The sequence below is a fragment of the Cyprinodon variegatus genome, unplaced genomic scaffold, assembly GCF_000732505.1.
Source record: "Cyprinodon variegatus isolate N-32 unplaced genomic scaffold, C_variegatus-1.0 Scaffold13, whole genome shotgun sequence".
Taxonomy (NCBI): Eukaryota; Metazoa; Chordata; class Actinopteri; order Cyprinodontiformes; family Cyprinodontidae; genus Cyprinodon; species Cyprinodon variegatus.
The window spans coordinates 1,962,081-1,971,977 of NW_015150466.1; the positions used below are offsets into that span (position 1 = coordinate 1,962,081).

The 9,897-nt window shown below is 36.6% G+C and overlaps 1 protein-coding gene across 2 annotated transcripts in view; it reads right to left on the reverse strand.

The window, feature by feature from the left end:
• The window catches only part of LOC107089685 (R-spondin-2-like), a 67,203-nt gene that overhangs the window by 21,383 nt on the left and 35,923 nt on the right, over positions 1–9,897 (reverse strand). For both annotated transcript variants that reach the window (XM_015382601.1, XM_015382611.1), the window contains exon 4: positions 9,037–9,222. In XM_015382601.1, coding sequence (XP_015238087.1) covers positions 9,037–9,222 — 186 coding nt within the window. The remainder of the gene's footprint in view (positions 1–9,036; positions 9,223–9,897) is intronic.

The window sequence follows — 9,897 nt, forward strand, 5'->3', positions numbered from 1 at the left end:
ATAACGAATTCTAAGGCAACGCAAATATTAAGGTTAAGAGGCTGAGCTCGTAGATGATGATAAATAACATAGTTATGTGTAATATATTACATTTCTGACTGTATATCCCTGTAATTATTACACACTGTAGCTTTAAAGACTTTCACACAAAAAAACTCGTTTCTACTGTATTCCATGCAATCCAATCATCCACCATGATCTGACAATGAGTGAAAAGAAATAGGAGACTAAAAAGCTGATTATTTTATTACCGTGACTGCACAACTACTGGCAGTGCAGGCATGGATGAACTGGGAATCCAGGGCTGTTGGCCATCCTCATTCATTACTCAAACAGGTTAATTATCTCGTTATCTCAAGAAATCAATAACTGTTTTTTATTGTGATAAAGAGATAATTATCTTGTTATCTCGAGAAAATAATTGTTTAACTGTGATAATGAGATACTTATGTCATTATCTGGAGATGGCAAAGTAAAAAAGAAATAAAAGTTGAGTACGAGCGCTCTCAGCTGCCATACTTTTATTCCCTTCGTCCAGCAGATCTTCTAGAGATGCTTCCAGTTAGAGTAGTCCAAGAACTAAGGCTTGTCCCTCTAAATTTGCTGTAATTGCAAAATATGTACCTTTTGCCTCACTAGAATTGCATCATTGCTGCATTCCTACATAGGAATAACATATAAATAGATTGTTCAGGATGCAAAAATTGTGTTTGGTGTGAAAGCAGGTTTTCAATGAAACCTAAAAGGATTTATCCGAAAAAAGAGAAAGAAAAAGATCTCCAGGTAATGATTAATATAAAAAAAAAAAAAGGCAATTTTCTAGTGAGATTAACCAGTATTTCTTGGATTTGATTCATGGTTAAAAGGAAGCTGCCAAATCACAGATGGAGGCGTCTTTGGTGTTTCTAGTAGAAGCAAAAAAAAAGGATTTAAAAGAATAGTGCGGTGTGTGTTGGCAGGAGTACAATGGCCTCCACATGCTGTTGATTTGATCTGTTTCCCTTGCAGATTTGGAATGATGCTGCTGCTTGCAAACAGCACATCAGAGATCACGATTTAATCTGGGAGAAATCGGTCATAGTTGTGTTTTCACATGACAGCTTCACCGTTTTGCAGAAGCATGCACTTTGAAAGAATTTAGTGTTTGAGAACCATGACTGAAGAGTAAACGTTGTAGAGGGAAACAAATTGTAAATCTCATGAAACAGGCTTATAGAAAAAAAAATATTGGAGGCACTTCATCAAGCTTTATTGAAAATTATTTAGGAATTATACAACGCAGAGATGTGAAATGTGGAGTCAACAAGTCATCTCCATGTGATGTATTTAATCTACCCAGCCAATTAACCAGGTGAGTCCAATCTGCACAGATTGATTCACAGTGAAGATTGGACTCACCTGCTTCATGGGGTGGGTAGAACAAATTCAGGACATGTAGATGACTTGTTTACTCTACATTTCCCATCTCCGATACAACTTACAAAGAAAAAGAAAAGTATGTGAAAATAAAGAATAAGAGAGCATAAGAGCTAAGGGGAGAGAGGAAGAGATAAAGACAGGAGAGAACGCATGAAAAGAGAGAAAAGGAAACAAAACCCCAAAAACCCACATTCAAAATGGCCTTTCCAAGCTGAATGGCAGCCCACTTCCCTGCAGCTCCCAGCAATATCAGGGCTCAATGTTAACCATCGCCCGATCTCCAGGAGCAAGTAGGTTTTATCGTCGGGAGAGTACAAATTTCATTGCATTTGCCCGCCGTGCAAGTGCAATGATCGCAAAAATCAATTATTTATCACTCAAAATTACTTTAAAATCACGACAGTCGCTGAAAACGACCAAGAAGCGTTGCCGGCGCCATTTGTACACATTTGTACAAGGTGTGTGATTTGAAAAAGCCGGGTGATTTTCCGCCAGATGGCGTGATTTTTGTCCACCTTGTGGTAATTTTGATGTATTTACCAAAACTATGTCCACCCTGATGCACTACATATGTATGTGCTGGAAATGTTATAAATGTTGCTGATTAAAGTGTTGATTAAAATTGGGGCGTAGGCCACCAACATGATGGGATAACCCACCCTGGTGAGGATCTCTTCTTTGAGATCCTATTTGTGTGGTAGTGTGATAAAGAAGTTAAGAAGAGAAGATAAAGAAGACAAGAAGCATGATGAGAAGGAATTAACAGTTTTTTCAGGGCGCCAGCCCCCCTAAACACTCCCAATAAGCACCCTGTTCTCCACACCCCACCAGGGAAGCAAGGCATCAAGCACCAGGGGCAAACCACAACCCAGACTGAGAGCCCCCAGCCACATTAAAACAAAAATGTAAAATTTGAAAAAAACCTCTCATGAAAATGCATGACTTGCACAGCTCATGTTCCTTAAACAACTTCTATCTTTACATCCCAAACAAAGAAAGCATACTATCTTCTCTGTCAAGTTCTTCTTCAGAGACAAATGTGCTATTTTGGTTCTCAGGCTTCTTTGTTCCAAACTTTTTCATAGTTTGTGTCTGGGATCCTACAACCCTCTCATGCAAATGTCTAACCACAACTGTCATGAAGCCTGAAAAACAGCATTACTCATATTTGACCATACATTTAAGTAAAAATGTAGGTTGGAACAAAAGTCTTATGTTCTGTAGGCTTTAGATCAGGCGTAAGTCCTGCAGGATTTAGAGGATTCCCTGCTTCAGTTCAGCCGATTCTGATGATAGCAGTTCAGCTAAAGCCTGTTAATCAGCTATTAATGAATAATTAGCGGTGTTGAAGCAGGGAAACCTGCTCTGCGGGGATCTGGACCCAGTCGGCCATTGTTAGAACCTGGGTTCAGGATGCACAAAAGCAGCTGTTGTCCTGAAGCACCATTTGCACAAACTGACGCTTGCTCTGTTTTTGATCAGCCAGCAAACAAAAAGATCAGGTGACGAACCACCAGAGACATCAGTTAAGGATTAGAACTCATGCTGGTTCACTTCTCCGGAACATGGGGGAGAAAACAGCTACAGAACTACAATAGCAATGAAAAACTGACTTTCTGGAGAGCTGTCACAGTTATTAGAGCAACAAGTGTTTCCTATAACAAACCTCCATGGGGATGCGTGTGTGTGGGGGGAGCCACTCTTCATTTTGAAACCAGGGAGAGTTAATCTGTTTCACTATGGGAGGTCATCATCCACATAAATACAACTTAATAAGCTTTTACACTAAACATGTGTACAAAAATACGAGATTCTGGTTGACATTTCGACTTGAAATCGATTTGTTCCTCGGCCAAATAATTCAGGTTGGAGAAATGAAGCCGAAGGGAGTTTGGCTGATTTAGGGAATCCCTTTGAAACTTTGGGTTTGATGCACATCAATAAATCATTTGTTTTAAATTCCAGTGAAGCGTCAGCGAAGAAGTTGACAAACACAATGTGGAGACAGTTAATATTTCACCAATAACATCCCTCATTTGAGGGAGAGTTGTACAGTTCATCAAAAAACGCAACATCTCTATATCAGATAATGTCAGTGGTGTGTGAAACCCCTCCTGACCCCTAGAGCTCTACAACCTCGCTTTAGATGTTTTTGAAGGAAAAGTCTGTTCAGCAAGGAATAAGCAGTGGATCATTCTCTATATCTAAAACTAATATGTTCGCTGTGATTTAATGAAGCCTCAGCTTCTTGCAGATTTAGGATTTTGAGAAGGTACCTGCAGACAGCTCTTTGGGACACCACCATGCATTATTTTNTGTTCAGCATGGGGGTGAGTAGAAAATGAAGGCTAATCATGTTTTGGGTGTACTATTCCTTTAATATTTCACCAATAACATCCCTCATCTGAGGGAGAGTTGTACAGTTCATCAAAAAACGCAACATCTCTATATCAGATAATGTCAGTGGTGTGTGAAACCCCTCCTGACCCCTAGAGCTCTACAACCTCGCTTTAGATGTTTTTGAAGGAAAAGTCTGTTCAGCAAGGAATAAGCAGTGGATCATTCTCTATATCTAAAACTAATATGTTCGCTGTGATTTAATGAAGCCTCAGCTTCTTGCAGATTTAGGATTTTGAGAAGGTACCTGCAGACAGCTCTTTGGGACACCACCATGCATTATTTTTTTTTTTTTTTTAAGTTTTTATGTCACTAGTTGCTAATTTTTTATGGACAGTAGGCAGACAGGAAAGGGGGTATGTGAGGGGAAAACAAAAAGGAAAAGATTCGAACCTGCGTCGAGGACTAAGGCAACCATATATGGGTCGAGTGCGCTAACCACTGCGCCACCAAGGCATGCCCCAAATGTGTCCATTCATAGCTAGAATGCATCCTGTGCTGCTTTAATGGCTCCTGCAGAAACAGTGCGAGTTCCAGCAAGTCAGTAGAGTGGGCTTTTTCGCCTAAACAATTCTAAGGACTTACTGCGCAAAGCTGACAAACTAAAACTAATTCCATCCACATTGAGGAAACTCAGTATTTCCCATTGTAGCATATCTAAAAGGAAATAAAAGATTAAATCCGGCATTGTTCGCATTTCACAAACCGTACCTCGGCAATGAATGTCCTTCCTGATCTCCTAAATATCACATATTATCTTACTATTATTTTGAGGAAAGATCTCGTAATTATGAGATTAAATCTCATACTGATCTCGTAATTATGAGATAAGCTGTCAGATGTTTTTCTTTGGTCAATGCAATATGCTTCCGTAAATTCCTGGCACATATTGATTCACAGCGTTTTTGCGTCTCTCTGTTTTCTACACCGTGTTCCCAGCAGTTTTCTTTCACATTCTGTACAAACGCCCCACTTTGGATAACCACACGCTATGAGTGATTTCCTAACATCTTTGTGTTGTTATTGTTTCTCCTCTACAATTAAGGGAATATTGCCAGCCAGTTCTGATTATCATTGTTCATACTTTTTATATAACCCAACTGTGCAGCATTTAAAGTGATTGAAACCTTGATGAAGGCAGACAGTGAAAAGAAGGCAACGGATATCGTTTCTCTTCATCTAAAGATGATAGGACAGCAGGAGATGGAGAAGTAAAAGACTAAAGCTGTGCAATCTGGGACAAGAGAGGAATGTCAGGGAAATGCCACAGGACTCTTTTATCCCAGATGTGTACTATTAGGCCCACAGGCTCAATCCCAGAACCCTACCCTCCTGGATCAGCTTTCTTCCTTCAGGGCATCAGCATGACAGTGGTAATGAGGATTACTCTGAATGACAAGCCTTACATTGCAGAAAAGTAGGAACACTCAGAGCCGCAGGCCTTTGAAAAAGAGATATCTGCACTTTTAAACAAGCTGCTGTCCCATCCTCTGCACTGTGTCACAGTTTCCTGTTCAACAACAACTTGGTTTGATGGGAAAGCCAACAAGCTGTGCCAAATCAAATTTTAATCAGTCTGAGGTTTTATTATTAATCAAACCCAGAGCCAAGTTCTGTCACTGCAATATTTCTTTTTCTGCCGAAGACACTGAGGACGCTTTCTGTTATTTTTCTCCTCTTTTACCCTTTAAACTGGTTCTGACAGGATTTACACAACAAAATATTTACACTTAGAGCCCCAAACGCAGCCGGTAATGATTGAGAACCAACATGTAGGCGTCAGACCTGAAACAGCTCCCTGGGTTTCGGTCTTAATCAAGTAGATAGGGTAGTCAAGTGCAAAATAAGCGTGGTTTTAGTGTTTCATGCGGTTCTTCAAGGAAACAAGGGAATCCCTTATGCTCCTTGCATGTTTAAAGGATGTTCTTCTATCATGGGACCACAAATGAGAACAATCTGGACAAATGGTGGTTCTGGATGACGTCCAGGAGAGGAATGCAGCGGTTGAGAAGAAGCGTAATCCTGTTAGACTGAATGTAGACAGATGGAAGCAAAGTCCGTGGTTACTCTGTAGGAGAGTATTAGCAATATCACACGCTGAATGTAAAGTACTATACAGCAGGTCCAAGAAAGTGGAGAGTCAAAGTACCCCACACTGGAGAAAAACAAAATCTAGATCAATCTAGATCTAAATCTAGCCATTTTTTCTTAAAATAGCTGCATTTGTTCTTGAATTAAGGAGATAATAGAGACATTTTGCCAACAGAACAAGACAATTTAGATTTAATATAACAAAACATAATTGCATTATCTTATTTCAAGTGCATGTTATTAAATTATCTTATTTTAAAAGTAAAAATACTAATTCCATTGGCAAATCATTGTTAAATTAAGGGTAAATACACTTAATTTAAGTAATTTTTACTCATTTTTAGATTGTTTTTGCAATGCATTTAAAAAAAGAAAATGTAATTGCATTGTCTTATTTCAAGTGCATATTATCTAAATATCTTATTTTAAGAGAAAAAATACTAATTCCATTGGCAAATCATCTTATTTACCTACTCAAATTAAGAGTAAATAGACTTAATTTAAGACATTTTTACTTATTGCTAGATCCTTTTTCCAGTGCATACTTCATCATTCTTCACCTCACTAGACATGGATATACTTTAGTATTTTCTGCTGTAAAATGAATCTTTTATTTTCATTTTTTTATTCCAGGATTCAACCTCTGCCATTTCACAGGATGCACAGCTTTAAGTGGTAGTTGACTGTCAGCTTTTAGATTATTTATACTTATTTTTATTTTCAGAATAACCATTCAGCGTGCTCTCTGTCAATCAGTCGCTGCACTGGAAAAAGTCAAAATCTAGATAAGTCATTTTTTTCTTAAAATAAGTGATTTTTTTTGTTAATTTGAGCTTTGTTAAATTACACAGATTTTAGTTTTTACTTCTTTTTTAAATTGTTTTTGCAGTTTAGACCCTCATAACTACAATTATTTTAGAGATAAATCAGTGCGAAAATATTAACATTCCTTGAAGATTTTCATGACATTAAGGTCATCAATAAGTTCATTAAGTTTCATTGTAATTTTTTTTGATTGATTAAAAATGATAAAACTGAAGGGGAAGTAAAAAAAAAGAAAAAAAGAACACAGCTTTGAGCTTTAAAGTGTTTTAAACAGGAAATCTCTGTGTGGTGTCCATTTCTATTCAGCTCTGCAGGCATTAAGTTTACTTTACAGCATGGGTGTGCCAATGGGGGAAAAGGGGGCATGAGTGCCAAAGGCCCAAGTAGAGAAAGTGGCTTATGAATGAAAATCCCGATTTATTTTTCATTCTATGATAGTTTAATTCTGAATGAATGGGGCAATCAAATTAATTGGGGTTATAAATGATTTCAAATATATTGATATATATAAATGAACAAACTAACTCTCAACAAAGGGTTAAGAATCTTAAAAATATACTTTTATTCTTAGGAAGTAATTTGTTACCAAACTGCTGTTTCCTGGAGAAAATCTGTTATGAGGAGAAGTTAGTTTGAAAAGGTTTTTTTATTAGTTTTATAACACTGGCTTTAAAAACATGAAGGTTATTGGATTTTTTTCCCGCTACTTTTTATTATCTTTATATTTGCGTGTGATGTTCACAATGCCGCAGTAATAAAGACCAGCTGGATCCGACCTTTTTATAGGGAGGAAGCTGCCGTCCCGTCATGTGTTTGCGTGGCTGGACTACATTTCTTTGCTACTAAAGTTACCAAACTTTATAACTTGGGTTTTATAACACCAGATGACCAAGAAGGCTCTTTTAAAGGTTAGACGGTCTTTGTAAATCAGGTCACAATAAAAAACTGTGATATGTAAAAGTGTGTTTCTACTGATGCAAAGAGACGATTTGTATAATCTTCACTGGAAAAATGATATAAAAATAAGTAAAAATTTCTTAAATTAAGTTTATTTACCTTTATTTTGAGTAGGTAAATGAGATAATTTGCCAAATATCTCATACAACTCTAAGTATAAGATACACTGGAAAAAAATCAAAATCTAGACAAGTCATTTTTACTTAAAATAAGTGCATTTGTTCTTGGATTGAGGGCATAAAACAGACCTTTTGCCAATGGAACAAGATAATTTACACTTGAAATGAGAAAACACAATTGCATTGTCTTATTTCAAGTGCAAATGATCTAATTATCTTATTTTAAGAGAAAAAATACAATTGGCAAACAATCTCATTTACCTACTCAAATTAAGGCTAAATACACTTAATTTAAGACATGTATTACTTGTCTTTAGATCATTTTTTCATTGTAGGTCAAACAATGCAAGAAATTGTAATCTACGTAAGTCATTTGCTCTTAAAATAATAGCATTTTTTCTTGAATTCAGGACTAAAGTGAGACATTTTGCAAATGGAACAAGATAATTTACATTTAAAAAAAAAAAAAAAAAATTGTGTTGTCTTAATTCAAGTGCATATTATCTAATTACACTGGAAAAAATCAAAATCTAGATAAGTCATTTTTTCTTAAAATAAGCGCAGTTCTTGGATTGAGGAGGTAAAAGAGACATCTTGCCAATGGAACAAGACAATTTAAACTTAAAATAAGAAAACACAATTGCATTGTCTTATTTCAAGTGCATATAAACTAATTATCTTATTTTAAGAGTAAAAATACTAATTCCCTTGGCAAACCATCTCATTTATCTACTCAAATTAAGGGTAAATACACTTCATTTAGTAATTTTTTTTACTTAATTCTAGATCGTTTTTCCAGTGCAGCACCGTGGATTAAAGTTTGTTAAACAAAAGTCCAATCCCTCCAGATTGAGATTACTGATTGCACGACTGTGAAAACATGACTAACTCTCAGGTGTTTGCTTGTCACCTAATCAACACTGGAAAAAAATCAGTCATTTTTTTCTTAAAATAACTGCATTTGTTCTTGAATTGATGACATAAAAGAGACATTTTGCTGCTGGAATAAGACAATTCCCATTTAATATAAGAAAAAGACAATTGCATTGTATTATTTCAAGAGTAGAAATACTGATTCCATTGGCAAACTATCTAACTTTCCTTTTCAAATTAAGGGTAAATACACTTAATTGAAGACATTTGTACTTATTTCTAGATTGTTGTTTCCAGTGAACAAACAATCTGCAAGTTTTGCTCTTTAAAGACAGCTACTTAAAGTCCTTCTCACCTGCGGGACACTTTTTCTTCATCCTGCACCTTTGCGTTTCCCTTTGGGGCGGACACACCCCGGCTGCTCTCCCGCTCTGGCTGCTCTCCTGAACCCTGGTCTGCTTCCCCCATCTGAAACCACAGGTGGCACCGTCACGCGTGCAGACGCTCCACTCGCTCCACTCGCCTGGTGGAGAACAGTCCTCTAGAAAAAATAAACAGAGCAAAAAAATGAAAAAGAAAAATGGATAAAGGCCCAGCAGCCAAAGACTTAAATGTAAAAGTTCGATTTTTTCTAAGAGAATATTACATCATTCTTATTTAATGTCTCCAACTTTACACACTAATATTGCTTTAAAGAATCTTGTCGAGTTAAATTATCTGGCTGCATGCGCAGATTATACACTGCAAAAACAGTCTAGCAATAAGAAAAAAAAAATCTTAAATTAAGTGTATTTGTCCTTAATTTGAGTAATAAGATGCTGCTGTTTTTAGTAAAGAGGCGTTTTTTATGCTTAATAAGGCATAAAAAACGTTTGTTAGAAATGGATAATTCATTGTAAAACATAGTTGCACATACTTACTTACTACTTACTGTAGTTATATATGTTAACTGTATAATCCACTAAAACTAATCTCATACTTGGTGAGGACACAAGTCTGTACTCGCGTTCTAGTGAATTGAGAAACTTACTATCTTCTGATTTGATTTTACGTTAGCCTATGCTAATAGATTAGCTCTAGCTTATATAGTAAACAATCACTTTTTTTTATTACAGTTTGTAACAGATATCTCATGAGGCAGAGACGCAGGCCGTTTCTGTTAGGAATCCAGTTTGTGTGGGTTGTGGTTTTGTTTGTTTTCCCTCCACCACCAGGT